The sequence below is a fragment of the Thermobia domestica genome, chromosome 18 (assembly GCF_964235325.1).
Source record: "Thermobia domestica chromosome 18, izTheDome1.hap1.1, whole genome shotgun sequence".
Classification (NCBI taxonomy): Eukaryota; Metazoa; Arthropoda; class Insecta; order Zygentoma; family Lepismatidae; genus Thermobia; species Thermobia domestica.
In genome coordinates this window covers 2,083,315-2,099,426 of record NC_137471.1, presented here as the reverse complement: position 1 = coordinate 2,099,426, position 16,112 = coordinate 2,083,315, and the positions used below count along the sequence as shown (strand labels likewise).

Here is a 16,112-nt window from a genome sequence, read left to right as displayed (position 1 = left end):
AAAAAAAAAGTATCCTGCAATATGCGGCAACCAGATAATTAACGATGTAAGTTGGGTTGCACATAGCCACGGGGCAAGGTTGTTTTGTACACAACTTTTTTCAAATGATTTAACTAGAGATGCAAGGGCTCGGAAAAAAACCGGCTTTTTTGGAAAAAAACTCGGTTTTTTCTGCTTTGCTTTTTTGCTTGGGAAATTTTGGGCTTTTTTCAAAATATTGCTTTAAATTGATAAAACAGACTTTGTATCGCTTCTCTATAACACAAAAAATCATTTAATTAGTGGTTGATGCTGATAATAATATAAAACATCGAAAATAAACTATGCATTTCGAAAAAATATTTCAAACAATTTTTCTTCGACATATTTACATTATGAATTCCACAGGATTGACCAATGTAGAGTAGAGGGGGGCAAGAGTACGTGGGGGGTAAGGATACGATTCCCTAAAATCAGGTGAATATATTCGCGTATGGCAATAATGCGTCACGTGGAGTTTGATGTTAAGGGCGTCTAGAACCTAAACAAGTTTGAGTGTGCTGCGGCAAACTACAAGCTATCTAGGTAATTATTTAGTTTTTCTAATAGTTTGATCTAATATTGGGACATAAGTACTTAAGGAATAACTTACACAATTTTATAACGATTTCAAAGTACTATAAAGCGTTAGTTTCTAACATATCAATTGTTTGACAGGATGGAGTAAATTGCCTTTCTTCCAACAGTTGGCTGTACAACATCACGGGAAAGTCAATTGTGTAGTGAGGGGGTAAGGGTACGCAGATACCTACGGGGCAAGGGTACGCGTGCGTACTCTTGCCCCTTCTGTTCTATGAAAAATAATCCAATTTGATTTAGAACTAACAATCAAAAATGAATGTAGATTCCGTTGTAATAGAGAGTGACGGCAAACTTTACGAATACTGGTACCCATATGTAGCCTCTAACGTTAAGAATTCTGAAGAATCCTGATATTTTCTTATGTACGAGGGATACATTTTTATTCTAAATACCATTCCTTACATAACAGTATCTAAGGTGGTGTTTGTTTTCGAAACAGATAAACGTGTGAGATAGTGACATCTGCAGTCATTGAATAACGTTACGCTTGCTTATTTTATTCAGGTTTCAGAAATACTATGCTTTGTCCTCCTTTATCTTAAATGTCAGTAGTCTTCAATAAGAAACTTCAATGGGCCTTATGCAGAGTCGTTCTGACGCGTGATTAGTGCCATACTAAAAAGTTCGACTACCGTATGTTTCCTGTAGTAGTCAGTCCTTCAGTAATCACACGTTAAAACGACTCTGCATAAGGCGGTATCAGTCCAATGATTGGTATGGGATCCTATAAAGATATATGAAGCTAACCTAACATTTGACAATATGTAGCTTCATCAAGGATTGGTCGAGAAGTTCTCAAGTTACCCTTGTAGGTGACAAGCATTCTGTAACTGATGGAATAAGCTGAATTTGGAAATATATTTTTATAAAGAGTCTAAATATTATCTGATATTTTTTGTATCCTATGCATTCCCATTACTGATATGAGGAGAATTAAGGATTTTTCTTTTCTTTTTTTGAATGAGAATCTGCAACGTCTTTAGGTACAATAAAGCAAGTAGACCTATTTACCGAAGAAATGGAGAACGAATTAGTGGAATATAACACATTACCGGATCAACTCTTCTATGAATTAACTTTAAAAGATCTAAGAAGAATGGCATACAATTTTGCTGAACGTAACTAGTTGCCCCATATCCTTTAGCCATGTGAATCGAATGGCAGAAAGAGATTGGACAGAGTCTTTCCGTCGTAGACATTTAACAATTGCTTTGCAACAGCCTTCAAAGACTGGTCTGGGGAGAGCTCGTGGTTGTAGCAAACCACAAGTTGAATGCTTTCTTAATTGTCTAAAAATCTTGTAAGACAAAACGGCTTTTCTCCACGGGATATCTACAACATGTACGAAACTCTCATAAATACGGTTCCTCATAAAGTTCCAAAATCGACTAAAAATCAGTTGTGAATAAAACTGTATCTAGTGATTTTGGAGTTAACACAATAGCTGTTTCATGGAGTGCATCTGGTTCCTTTATTCCCAAGATATTTCCCACAAAACAAATGACACAAGAATTATTCGATGGCTCGCCGCCAGGTTCTGTTCGAATATCTAATTCTGGTTCATCAACTCACAACTTTTCGTAGAATGGTTATATTATTTACACCAACATGTGCGATCAAATTTGGTTACGAAAAATGTGTTTTTACTTGTTGTCAATCAGACCTCTCACATTTCAATCGAAGCGATTGATTTCTGCAGGCAAAATGGGATAGTGATGTTGAGTTTATCACCAAATCCCAGTCATAATTTGAAACCATTAGATCGCTCCTTTTTTGACCCGCTGAAATCCTGGTATTCAACAGCGTGTGATAAATGGATGAGGAATCATCCATCCCACATAATTCCAAGTTGCGAGCTTGTTTACTGAGGCTCACTACAAAGCTGCAACCCTTGGTATCCAGCCTTCAAGAATCTGGAGTTGTCCTACTGAATCCAGATGTGTTCACTGAAGATTTTCTTCCTTCTATTGTGGATGTGGTAGACTTAAATGTAGAAGCCAGGTCTGAAGACGAAAGCATTCCTGAAGCAACAAGTCAAGCATCAGACCTGAATAGAGCCCAAAATCGTTCATCGGATGATTCACTGGAAGTAAAAAGGGACCTATGCGGTGCATCCAGATCAAACACTCCTTTGCCAGTTGCTCGTCCTCCTCCATCTGTTACCAAACCTTTAAACAGTAACGCTAGATCCTCACTAGAAGCAAGCAAAAGCTCATGCGGACTGTCCACTTCAAATACTCTTCTGCCGGTTGCTCGTTCTCATTCATCTGTTACCTAACCTTCAACCAGTAACACTGGATTCTCACTAGAAGCAAGCAGGAGCTCATGCAGATTGTCCACATCAAACACTTCTCTGCTGGCTGCTCGTTCATTGGTTACCAAACCTTCAACCAGTAAACTGATCTTTACTGGAGGTAAGCAGGGGCCCATGTGGACCATCTACATCATGCACTCCTTTGGTGGTTGTCAGTCCTCCTCCAACTTCTACCAAGCACTCAACCAGTAGATCTTGATCTTCTCGAAGTCAGAGATTCTGACATCCTCTCCTTTCAAGCAGAACTTACTTCCGAACGACGCCCTCCAAAGAGCAAAGGCAAACATCATCTTGCACCAGGAAAGCTACAACCGAATTTGTAGCTACAACTCCTCAGGTCAGTGAGGAAGTAATGTACGAGTGTCCATTATGCAATATCATCTACAGTGATCCACCAATAGAAGACTGGATCAAGTGCGCAAGATGCCATGAATGGTGGCATGAACAATGCACATCATGTAAAGGAGTAAGCACCTTCATCTGTGATAATAGTTAATGCTCTTTAGGGTGCGTGCTCTTGCCCCTTTGATTTCGTACTCTTGCCCCACATATAGGGGCAAGAGTACGAATTTGAATGTTTTCATTTTATGAGTTCTAGTTCCTCTATGAATAGAGGTATATAAAAGTTGAGTTCACATTTCGTAAAGGAGAGTTCAAGTTTTGTTTTCCATGTAAAAGTTTTCCGTTGTGACTATTTTTTACCAAAATATATAAGTTTAATTAAAATTTGCGTACTCTTGCCCCCCTTTCCTATATATAATAAGAATGTTTTAACCTCCTATATACGAAAGTAAGCAGAGTTGGCAAGAACCGTGGTTGTTTTTGAAAATGCCAAAAACCCGTTTTTTGGGGGATGTTTAAACCAGGCTTTTTTGGTTTAAACCAGGCTTTTTTGACTTAGATTTTTTGCTTTATGTATTTATATTACATATTCACAGAAATAAGTTTGTTTCGCCTTGATGTTATTATGCAACAGCGGGGTTATGCCGGAAGAACTCCCATAAGCTTAAAGAAGTGCGGTCAGTAAATTTCTTAAGTTCAGAATCTCCCGCCCTAGCCATTGGGAAAATCCCGTCATTACTTGAAATGTAAGACAATAACGAGAAAATTCTGTTATTGCTTTGCATGTAAAATTTAAAGGTCAACGTACCATAATCAGTACGCTAAAACTGAGGTATTAAATTACAAATTTAGTACCGGTACGTAGATATCATTGAAAGTCCAATCCAAGCTAATGTTGGAAGCTACGTAGGCAATCGATAAATTTTGCCAATTTCTATCAATATATTTAAGCAATATTGGCTTCTTTATAAAACAACACGCATTTAGGCATGCAGAAATATACAATTTGGTTTGTTTCGTATATTTAGGCTTAACATCCTTACGAAATACCGAGGTTATCAAGGAGAAGACTTTCGCTTAAACTGACATCCGAACCGCTACTTGGGTTACGCATGAAAGAAGGTTTGTGGTTCGACCGAGAATTGAACATGGGACACCTTGATTAAAAGGTGAAAGGGAAATAAAACTATTGCAGGTGGTTTGATATCTGGAAACGTTACCATGAAGTTCACACGATTCGCATTTTTCATTCTTTTTATTTTTGTGGTTTAAACCAGTTATTAAAAAAAAAAAAAGTTGGTGTAAACCAGCCAACTCTAAAAGTAAACACTTCTTTTTAAAGAATACACAAATAACTAGCAAAATAGTATGTAGTATTTTTACTTCAAAATATTCCATACACTCTTTTTGAAACAAAATAAAATTAAAACATAACATAAGACAAATACTTAGATTTATATGATACACTTAAAGGCTGCACATCTAGAGCTTTTGGTTCTGTATATTCTTGAAATTCTACAGTTAAGTTTTATAGAACCACCATCACAGTTTACCCAATCCTCAAGTTTTCTGAATTTTTAACAAGAGGGATTCAACATATCATTACGGAACTCCCCCCCCCCCAAAAAAAAAACTACGGAATATATTTAAGTTAAGCTAAATACAACTCCACAACAAACATGACTGAGTGATTAGCTTTTGCGCTTTATCGGGAAGTCCGGGATTCAACCAGCATTCGACCATTCTGACAAAGCTTTTCTTCATTCCATCTGTGAAAGTAGAAATAGTGCGTGTACTGTAAGTTGGGCGACTTCCTTTTTTATTGTTTTTAAATCGTTATTATTACTAATTACCAGCAGTGACGGTTTTGCGAAGGTTAGGGGGGCGGTCTTTCGGACTGAAGCCCGTTGCCCAAAGTTACGGAATGTCTGCAACAAACGAAATATCTATTATTTATGCCTTTACTCATAAACTTTAAGCTCCCGTCAAATAAAAATTACGAATGTTTAAAAAAACTAAACATTAGTAAGAAACCCTTCCCAAAATACTTTTCTAAATCCGCCACTGATTCTCAGTATAAAATGATTTTTAAAGTTGTATCCGGAAGATTATTGCTAAACATATAAACGAAACGAAATATTATGCCTGTACTCATAAACTTCAAGCACTTCCCAAATAAAATTAGGACTTTTTAGGAAACGAAACAATCAGAAAAAACCCTCCTAAAGTACTTTTCTAAATCCGCTACTGATTGTTTGTATAAATTGGTATTCAAGGTTGTGTCCGGAAAATTATTGCTAAATCACTTCACAGCTACAGTATAACAGAAATATGGAAGTACGGCTTGACGGATATATTGAAAAACGTACGCTTTGACGGATAAATAGAAAAACGGGCAAGTATAACTTTTGCGCTAGAAGCTAGAGTACTAAAAGCTCTTAGAAATGAAACACGGATGACAAACTAGAGAAGAAAAGAGATGTCGATAACTCAAAAGTTAAAATAAAGTTAAATAGCCTCTAAAATTACCCTCAAATACTACATTCTTCATGTTAGCTTTAATTCGTAAAACATGTGCTCCATCCATCTTGATGGTGAATTTCAGAGCGAAATATCACATTCAGGTCATGGAATTCTTATCTAACTATAGAATATACTATAAGAAAGCTATTTAGATAGAAAAATCATGAAGTTGAAAAAAGCCAAAATTTCCAAAATTCTCGTTTTTTTCCCAAAAAAGCCGGCTTTTTATGTGAAAAAAACCATCGATTCAAAAAAGCCGGCTTTTTTGCATCTCTAGATTTAACACTGATGATAGATGTTTATTTCGTTCCTGTTGGTACTAGAATGACATTTCAATTAATATATGTTTTTCCTTTTCCGTTAAGAGCTCGTGCTCGTGATGTAAGTGCTTCGTAAGCAAAGGTAAATGTTTCTCCATAGTTTTGAATTGGATTAAGTCGCAGTTCGAAATACGAAAGGTCAAGGATGCGACACTGAAACTAAATCTCCTCTTTGTGTGCTTAATTTTAATTCTGGAAGCTCCCAAACAAAAAGCTGTTCAGCCGGATGTATATGTCGTTTAATTACTTTTTTCTTTCTTTCTTCCGGACTAAAAAAAAAAATATGGCACGGTTACAGAAATAGCGAATTTAAATTAAAATTTCTTCTGCCGTTGGTATGTCCCCCTTGCATTCAAATGCATATATTGCATGCGGCCAAATAGCTTTTGCTGGCGAATGTGAGACTGCTTGCTTGCCCATTTGGCAAACGTTTTCCTATATGACATTTAATGTTTGTTGTTCGTTTTAATTCACTCTTTTTTTTTTTTTTTTTAAGCATAGATATGGAAAAGTTTTATTTTTCTATTTTTTCCTTTCCTTTTCTTTTAAGACTCCTTCGGTGCCAATTTTTTTTAAACCACTTTGTTAAAAACAACTTATGAGGATTGTTTGGTTAAAGAGAGATGGAATTTCACTGTTTTATATATAGCGATCTAACCGAATATGATCCAAGATTTGCTGGTATCAATTTGAACTTTAAAAATCTATTATACATACTGGATGGATCATTTATCTTTGAAACACCCTTAGTAACTTTTAAATGAACATGTACAAAATCGCTGGAATTTTCTACGATACAAGTGTCTGAGGACGTTTTATTTTTACATACTCTGAAATACCACCAGAGTAACACTGTTGCAATCCCACAAAAGTTGTATTCTTTCTTCAGATAACACTACGTAAACTTATTACGTATTTATTTATTTATTTGTCATCAACACAACAGGCATAAGCCCAATTATAGTGTTGGTGTATTACAATAGCTTTCTTAAACATATAGTTCATATAACATATGTTAATTTCTTTGTGTTCTACACATTTTATTATAAGAAGAGCAGGTTCTCCAGGTTGGTGACTTCAATAATACATTGATCCCTGCCTTTTTGCAACAGAACAGGCCAGAGCTATCAACAGGTTTTTGAAGTATCAGGACATTAAAATTTAGTGTCGGAATCAGATCCGTACAATTAAACTGCTTGTATACTATTTTATGGAGAAAAAAAAATCAAATCACCCTTTTCGCCTTTGTTCAAGTGTAGGGATACAGAAGTTGTCCATTATTGTTAGAAAGTTTCCATAAGATAAATAGATTTCAGTTCTCTTATATGCCAAGTATTTGATAAATTTAGATTGGACTTTTCCCAATTGGTATCGGTATTGCTGTTGCAATGGATTCCAGATCACAGCAGCGTATTCCAGTTTTGATCGGACATGGGAATAATACATTTTTATTAGCGTGGTAGTGTTGTTAAGTTCCTTTCCAGTTCTAATTATGAACCCTTACATCTTGAGAGATTCATTAACTATGTTCTCTATATGGTTATTAAATGCTGGTCTCGTATCAAATGTAACTCCAAGATCTTTGACTCAATTTAATCTATTTAGGAAGATCTGATTCATTGAATAATTAAACTCTGTTTGATTTTTGTTTCTAGTAAACGATAAAATATTACATTTATTTGTCTACACTAATTAGTGTTACACATTTTGACCTATACAGGATGTTACAAACAACACCGATAACGTTTGGGAGATCATTCCTGACGCCAAGATAAGACAAAAAGTATAGACTAACCTGGGTGTACTAATGCGTCCTTTCGGAGTTATAGGGTATCGAAAACACGAAAAAATGAACTTCAAAGGTCAATACCTCCAAAACTATGGGACCTACCGTAGTCAGGTTAAAACTTCACGTACGAACTAGTATGTGCCCTATCCAAATATCCATGTTTCAGGATATTGCGGTACTTCCGCAACAATTTTTATAGTAGTTGGTACGTACTTCAGACTATATACGCGTAGCTAAACTCCCTCCATAATATTGTCATGCGAATACCGTAGGATTGTGAAACGCGTATCTTTGGATAGTGCACATATTAGTTCCTCAGTGAAGTCCTGGCGCGACTACGTTAGGTCACATAGTATTGAAGCTGTGGACCTTTGACGTTCATTTTTTCATGCTTTCGCAGCCTATAACTCCGAAAGGAAGCGTTTGTGCACCCAGGTTGGTCTATACTCTTTGTCTTATCTTGATGTCAGGAATCACCTCCCAAACGTTGTCAGTATTGTTTTGAAACACCCTGTACATGAAACAGAATTTTTAAATACCACAGGGCGCTACTACATCATGAACATCATCGTTTTAGAGGCAGTTTCTTTCAGGAAGGTGGAATCATGTTACAAAGGAGAGCAATTGCATAATTTCAAAGAAGACATGCATCAGAATATCGTTCTGTATCTTGCAAATGTCGTATTTAAAATTTGGGCATTTTTAGTTAACACCGTATTGGATCTGGCGGCAGTTGTTTAATCACCTGGCAAGGTATTGTATGTATGCGGCTAATAATAGCAGAGTTATAAAAAAGAATGCAGAAAAGTTCTATATCTCGTCCTATTTCAAAACTGTAAGATGCAAAACAGTTTTCTCGCTCTCATGTAAAGTTGTGATTTTCAACATAGGACCTATTGCAAGATACAAAACGATATACTATATATATATATATATATATATATATATATATATATATATATATATATATATATAATATTGATTTGGTGCTTTGGTGCGCATATGTGAAAAGTCTACACGCACAATCTTTCAGTAATCTGTACTTTCTCTATTCTTGCCTTTTTTCCTCCTTCCTTTTCGGTTGATACTAGAAAAAAAGAAAGAAAACCGAAAGAAAAAGAAAAGATATATTTTTTACTTTCAAAAGTCGTGAGTAACCAGTTACTTTGAACTTGTACAGAGCACTTGCTGTATTGTTTACCGTAAGAGAAGTATGCCTTTGTATTATCAAGAACTGCTACATCTTACTTTGCCGCTTTTAGACGGTTAAAGAAAGAAAGAAAGAAAGAAGGAAAGAAAGATACCTACAAAGAACTCGTCGTATTAGACATTCCATCCATGTACATGGTCCACACATTTACGCGGCATGCACCAGTGCCTTTTGCAGTGACTATTATATACATGGTTCCGTGTGTGTGTGTGTGTACATAGAGGATGCGTGGGAAAAGCTTACATGCAGAATGTTTATGACAGCAAGGCGAGGGGAGAAGGGATGTTGGTATACATACAATATATGGACAGACATGTACGTATGTCTGCGTGTATGGATGTGCGTGTAATGTGAGTTAAAGATAAAGTGGGCGTCACTTCCTATAGCGTGTAACGAATATCACAATAGAGATGGTAGCACGCCTTGGACGTGACTGGAGTTAGGGAAAAAATAAATCTATAAAATCCTCTTTTGTGAATGTTATATTGAAGGCGGTGTTCCATTAATTTGTGTTGCATTACATGCATCAAGTAATCCTTCCAGATAGCTGAACTGTTATTACTATGAGCATCTAATCCTGAGTTTGATTCTCGATCAGCGAACACAATCTTTGGTATTGAGAAAGTCACCTTGGTCAAGTAATATACAACTATATATATATATAATAGCGAAACTGCACCTAGATATTCTATCCTTGGTCTTCCTCTTCCTGGTTTTCCTTCTGCCTTTCCCTCTATCAGCACAATGATCCAGTCGGAGTGCGAAATAAGATGGCCAAAGTTTCTTCTTTTTCCTATTATCTTCATGATCTGTCGTCCATCATTAGCTTCCTTTAGTACGTCTTCATTCCTTTTCCTCTCGGTCTATGATATGCGCAGCATTCTGCACCAACTCCACATTTCAAATGCTTCCAGCTTTGATATTTCAGCTTTTCTCAATACTCTTGTCTCTGATCCGTAAAGGGCCACACGCTTCTTACAAAAGTCTTAATTATAGAGCTGCTGTCACTCTGTTTGATCCTGAAGAAATTGAAGGTAGCGTTGTCACTGTATTGAGACATCATGGACCAAATGGAAACTACAGGATGAGGCAGAAGTCAGTTAACACCCCTTATAAAATGAAAGCAAGTATAGATGGCCGGAATTGGTAATTGTGTGGACACGTTAGACCGAGCAGAAACCTTTATAGTGCGTGTCAGGTGAATGGTCGCCATTTTGAATCTTGCTCAAAAAGTTTAAATGAGTCATGTGATACATGAAATAGTCCGGTTAATTTCTGGAATATACTGTTGTGCTGTATGGAATCTTCGCGAGCGTGAAGAGGGGAAACATGCATCAATGTCCCATGATTATCCGTGGTGATAATAATGAACAAAATGGCGGAACAAAGAAAGTGTGAGGCAAGGGAGAACCTTGAGAAAACCAACACACACGATGTTTGTCCACCACAAAGCCCGCAATATGGGATCGAATCAGGAACGCTATACACCAGAAGTGGGCACTCTACGAATAAGCCAAACTGTATCCTAAGATAATTACAAAACTAACATATCCAAGAGAAACCGTTTAAGGTTAGTGTAAAGGGACAGGTTTTGCCGATAGATGTCACTACAGTCTTCGTATCTCTCCCATGTATTTTTTACCTTTCACGAAAATTTACAATTTCTTTTACAAATTTCAACGTAGAGACTTCAGACATTTCTCGACATCTTTAAAAATAAAGTTCTTAACTAAATTATTTTCAAAAAAGAAGTACTTAAGGTTGGTGTAAAGGGACAGGTTTTGTCGATAGATGGCAGTACAATCTTCATATCTCTTCCATTTATTTTTACCTCTCACGAAAATTAACGATTTCTGTTACAAATTTCAACCTACAGACTTCAAATTTTTAGAAAAGGAACTTCATAACCTATTAAAGGGAACCATCCGTGCCGATTTTTTTTTATTTAGAATTTTCTTCATTGTTGGAACAGTTTCATTGTTAAAGATTGGATATCCATTTCAACAATCAAGTCATTTCAACAATGAAGAAAATCTTCTCAGACATTTACATTATTTAACTTTTCGATTTAATACTGATTAATTTTCCCCAGGATTTAGCCTAATATTTATACTAATTAATTGCTTCAGATAATTGAATTGATTTTTTTCAGGGTAATTAAATTGATGATTAAACCCGCTACGTATCATAAGATAAAACTCAGTTGATTAACTTTATACATCAAATAAATTGTTTCCCTGAGATGGAGATTAACAAAATGTGTTCAGACAAGACTAATCTCAGGCAAAATAAACTTACTAAATCATGACTAGAATAGAACTTATTTTTTAATCTTTTATGACATGAACTAAGTTCCAGGGTGGTATCTGTAGCACACAGCCTTGTATGTTTCGTAAAAATGGCAACACTGCAGACATATACATGTATTTTCATTTTATTCATGTTCTGTGGCATCTTCAAATAGCTATTGTTGTTTTGAGTTTCACCAGTTGTTTTTTCTTTTGCTAATAAATAAAATAAGAATAGAAACCGTTACCTTTTATGTACTTCGAAGTTATGAACGAAAATTAGAAGGAGAGATAGCAGTACCAACCATGACAAGACCTATAATTCACGTGTTTTTACCGAGCCTAGTATCGAATGGAGTATGTACATTTGAATTACCACGTTGTAGTACGCTTCTGTTAGTTGTCATAACAAGCAATAGACGGTGGACTACTTTTTCTTTAATGTTGCGTTTTTATGGTTTATGTTAAGCTAGCAAGCAATTTATATTATTGAGTGACTGCGAGTTCAAAGTAATTATTTTTTTTTATGAATAAATAGAGTTTGGGGAACTTCTATTCTTTTAAATTCTGTTTATATTATACGAGGGCAATTCGAAAAAAGAAAGAAAAAAACGCCGGATAGTTATCAATAGAGACTGGATGTTCAGGCATTAAAAACATGGAAAATAGTCAGGCAAATAAGCACTTGAAATGTAAAAAAATAGGCACTAAAATGTAACTCGAAATAATGAAGATAAATACTCAATATTATTAAAAATAAATTCAAGTCATAGGTAATGTTAAAAGAATATAGATATACCTGTTTGTCAGTAGCGTACGCAGGAATTTATTTCGGGGGGGGGTCCAAACTCAATATGAGAGTATTTTATATTAAAATTCCTAAAATTGACCCTAAAATTAGGCTAAATTTACACAAAAGTTGAATTTTTTTGGAGGGGGAATCCGGACCCCCAGGACCCAGCCCCTGCGTACGTCCTTGCTGTTTGTTAATATCTTCTTTTACTGAGTACATAAAAACTTGACATGTAGACCTATTGACATGTATATTTGGTAAATACATTCTCTACATCACTTTATCACTACGCATAAGAGTTCAAATTTTATACACTTATCAATACATACAGCAGTCCAAAGTTTTAGAGCACTTCATCATTACACATAGCAGTCCAAAGTTTTACGACATTGTATAACTACAAACAACACTTAGTTCTATATTTTTCGGAAGAGGCAGAATTGTTTCTTGAAATAGTAAATTATATAATTTTTTCCCCAATAAAGTCTTATTTTGAAGAAACTGCATAGAATAGCCAACATTAGGCACTAAAGGAATTATTTAGGCAGGAATAGGCAAAATAGGCCGAATAAAATTGGCTTAAATTGAAACTAGAATTCCCATATAAACTTTAAAACGTTATTTTTTAAAATTATATCTTTAATATTAAAGAATAGACGTTTTGCCTAACATCCGTTATTTAGTTATCAATGGCATAACTCGGAGATACATAACTTCAGAAAAATACAACATTACATTGCGTTTCAACATACTCACTATTCCTATAGTTTCAGGACTAACAATGTTTTCTGTATTTTTTTTCATTGTAGGGCGTCCAGTGGTCGGAGAGGAAAAGAGAAACAACTAGAACCGAAGGACACTCCGTGGGATCCAGGTCGCGATTCATTAGAAAAGCCTAAAACGCCATCTTCTGCCAGGTGAGTGCATCAACGTTGAAGTAAAAGTACAAAATACAATACTAACGCAAGAAGCATGACACGCGCACATCCCCTCCCCCGTTCGTACATTTATCATAGGTGAAGCAGATCTGTAATTCGAGCGGCGGGAAACAGGTCGACCAACCACACACAGCATACGATGTCTTGCCATTCCGCTACTGCTTTGTACATTATTTCCAACTGGTTGTGATTAACTTCGTGTCGCTTCGTGTGCTCCGAAGAAAGCCGAAGGATCGCAGCCACGACCGAGCTAGCTTCTCTTCGAAATAGTCTATCGGAGCACGGCGTAGGAACGGCATACTATGTGTGAAATTAACCTAAACTCACAGAATAGCCCGTCTGATGACGCTAGTGAAAGAGCTATTTGATAGAGTGCGCAGTCTATAAAGCAGATAGCAGTGTTGCGGGTTTACCACGTAATGGAGTTTGGTTTGTATGGCGTGATGTTTTATCAATATTGAAGCTGGAGTGGTTGTAGATTTCTACCTCTTCCGGTTTTAATAGAGAGTTAAGGATAGAAGTCAGTGGAGAGCTTTTGTGAACGCGGCATATAACCTCCGGGTTTCATAGGCCATAGAGTTAGTTAGTTAGTTAGTTAGTTAAGGATGGAGATGAAATCTATTCTTAGGACGCTTAGGGTCTAATCGATTGCAGAAGGAGCTCCTCCTTGGCTAACCGGTTAGCGTACGCACCTTTGGCGCGGGAGACCCGGGTTCGATTCCCGGCGGGAGCTCATGTGGTTCGGATTTCACGTTAATCAGTAGGTCCACGTCTTATATAGGCTCGCTGCTAACGGGACGTTAAACTCAAAATCAACTCAACTCGATTGCAGAAAACCGTTTCTCATTATTATTTTCGCTTTATGGTAATCAATGTAAAAACTAGGGATCGGCAAAACCTTTTTTTTATAAAAGCCGAAATTCGGAAAACCGACATTGCGGTTTTCTCCAAAACCGGTTCGGTTTTTCACCGAAACTGGTTAACGAGTTTTTTCCAAAACCCGGTTCGGTTTTCACCCAAACTGGTTTCTGTGAAAACTGTTTTTGGAAAGCACATAAAACTATTTCTGTTGAAACGAACTCGGTTTCCGTAGAACAACGAAGCACTATTCTGGTCAGAAATAGAATGAATTTTTTGAAAAACTGAAACCGGATTTGGAGAAAACCGGAACCGGTTTTGAAGAAAACCGAAACCGGTTTCGGCAAGAAAAGAGTTTTTTAATTTTCAAAAACCGGTTTCGGTTTATGTAGAAACCGGAAACCGAAAAACCTGTTTTTGTGCTCACCACTAGTAGAAACCAGAAGTGGTTGATTTCTACTACTGTCGCGGTGAATATCACATTCTATTAACGAACCGATTCCTAACTGATCCATCGGTGGCTCAGTGGTAGAGTGTTCACCTCCGGTGCATGGGGTCCCAAGTTCGATCCCAGCTCGCGCCGTGTGGACTTTGTGGTGGACAGACACCGTGCTCGTGGGTTTTCTCGGGGTTCTCCCGTTTCCTCCCACTTTCTTCATTCCACCATTTCATTCATTTCTCATCATCATCGTCTCTTTTAGCCTAACCGGCATAATCGTGGGACGTAAAACTAAAGATTTCATTTCATTTCCTAACCGATCCATCTGTTTGGTTCAGCATAAGACACCTAGGACGGTATTCAGAGAGAATTTGTTAATCGAGCGTTAGTCATGCGATTAGTATTGTGTTATCTATACTGAAGAGGTTGTATTTTTTGGTATTCAAAATATGCTTGGAGTTGGTATAATAAATTGATTTGGGTATGATTAACTAATATATCAAATGAAAATAATAAATGTGGCAAATACAGAAATCTAGATGTACGCATGCGTAGTCTGTAAAAATGAAAATATATGAAATACGAAGTTCGAAATGTTTTCTTTGCGGTTTGACGTCACAACTTATAAATGTTGCGAAATCGAATTATAATCAACGTATTCATTTCTGAAGAATATATTCACGTTGGGAATAAGAAGAAGTCAATTAATATTAGCGACAATAGATGGATTATGTTGTAATTATAAGGGAAGATAATTTATCGATCAGTTGTATGTATCCCTGAGAAAACTGGATATTTTCTACTCATCTCTTATGTTCACTTAAGAATCAGTTGTATATCGTAGAGGACTCGGCTTAATAGCTGCCTCATAGTTAATTCACCCGATGAGGTGAAAGGAAAGAAAGTTAGGTATGCCTTTATAATCTCATAAAAATCTGTAAGTTTTACATACCACAGTTATACCGGCTAGGCGAAATAAGACGGTGATGATGAGAAAAACGGTGAATGAAACGGTGGAATGAAGAAAGTGGGAGGAAACGGGAGAACCCCGAGAAAACGCACGCACACAGCGTTTGTCTACCATAAAGCTCACTTGGCGCGAACTGGGGATGAACCAAGGACCCCATGCACCAGAGGTTAACGCTCTACCACTGAGCCAATGCGGCTCTAATCTCATAATGTAAGTTTATTGTGGCTAAACCAGGAGTCCCCTCTGCTCTAAATTAGTCACATGTGATTAACTTAGTGAACTACAACGTGCTAATCAGGGATTTTTGTATACTTTTGATAATCATGCGTTAGTCAAAGCCTTACGTCAAAATGACTGTATAAGGCCCCTAGACTGTAACGTATTAGGCTGTGTGGGTACTTCTGAGCCTTTCGTTTATTCTCTGAAGGGAAATCTACCTTAGTGACACATTGTATTATGGTATTCTGTAAGAGAATTGTAGGCCTCCTCTTTCTGAAGTATTTGTGTAAGGCTTTAGATAGTGACCAAGCCAACCATTTCGAGTGGTCGAATCTATTTAGTGGAATCTTTCCAAATAAAAGGTTTGGACTTTGTCCAGGTTTTGTAATAAAAGGAAAAAAATAGTTGGTTTAGTTTAGCATGTTGTGTTGACTGGTTTGGCAACGAAAAAATAAGTTTGCTTCCGGCCGCCTTCTCTTGACTCTGTA

The 16,112-nt window shown here is 36.6% G+C and overlaps 1 protein-coding gene across 3 annotated transcripts in view; it reads left to right on the top strand.

The window, feature by feature from the left end:
- The window catches only part of LOC145675969 (uncharacterized), a 617,917-nt gene that overhangs the window by 286,331 nt on the left and 315,474 nt on the right, over positions 1–16,112 (top strand). For all 3 annotated transcript variants that reach the window (XM_081746793.1, XM_081746794.1, XM_081746792.1), the window contains exon 2: positions 13,010–13,117. In XM_081746793.1, the coding sequence (XP_081602919.1) occupies positions 13,010–13,117 (108 nt within the window). The remainder of the gene's footprint in view (positions 1–13,009; positions 13,118–16,112) is intronic.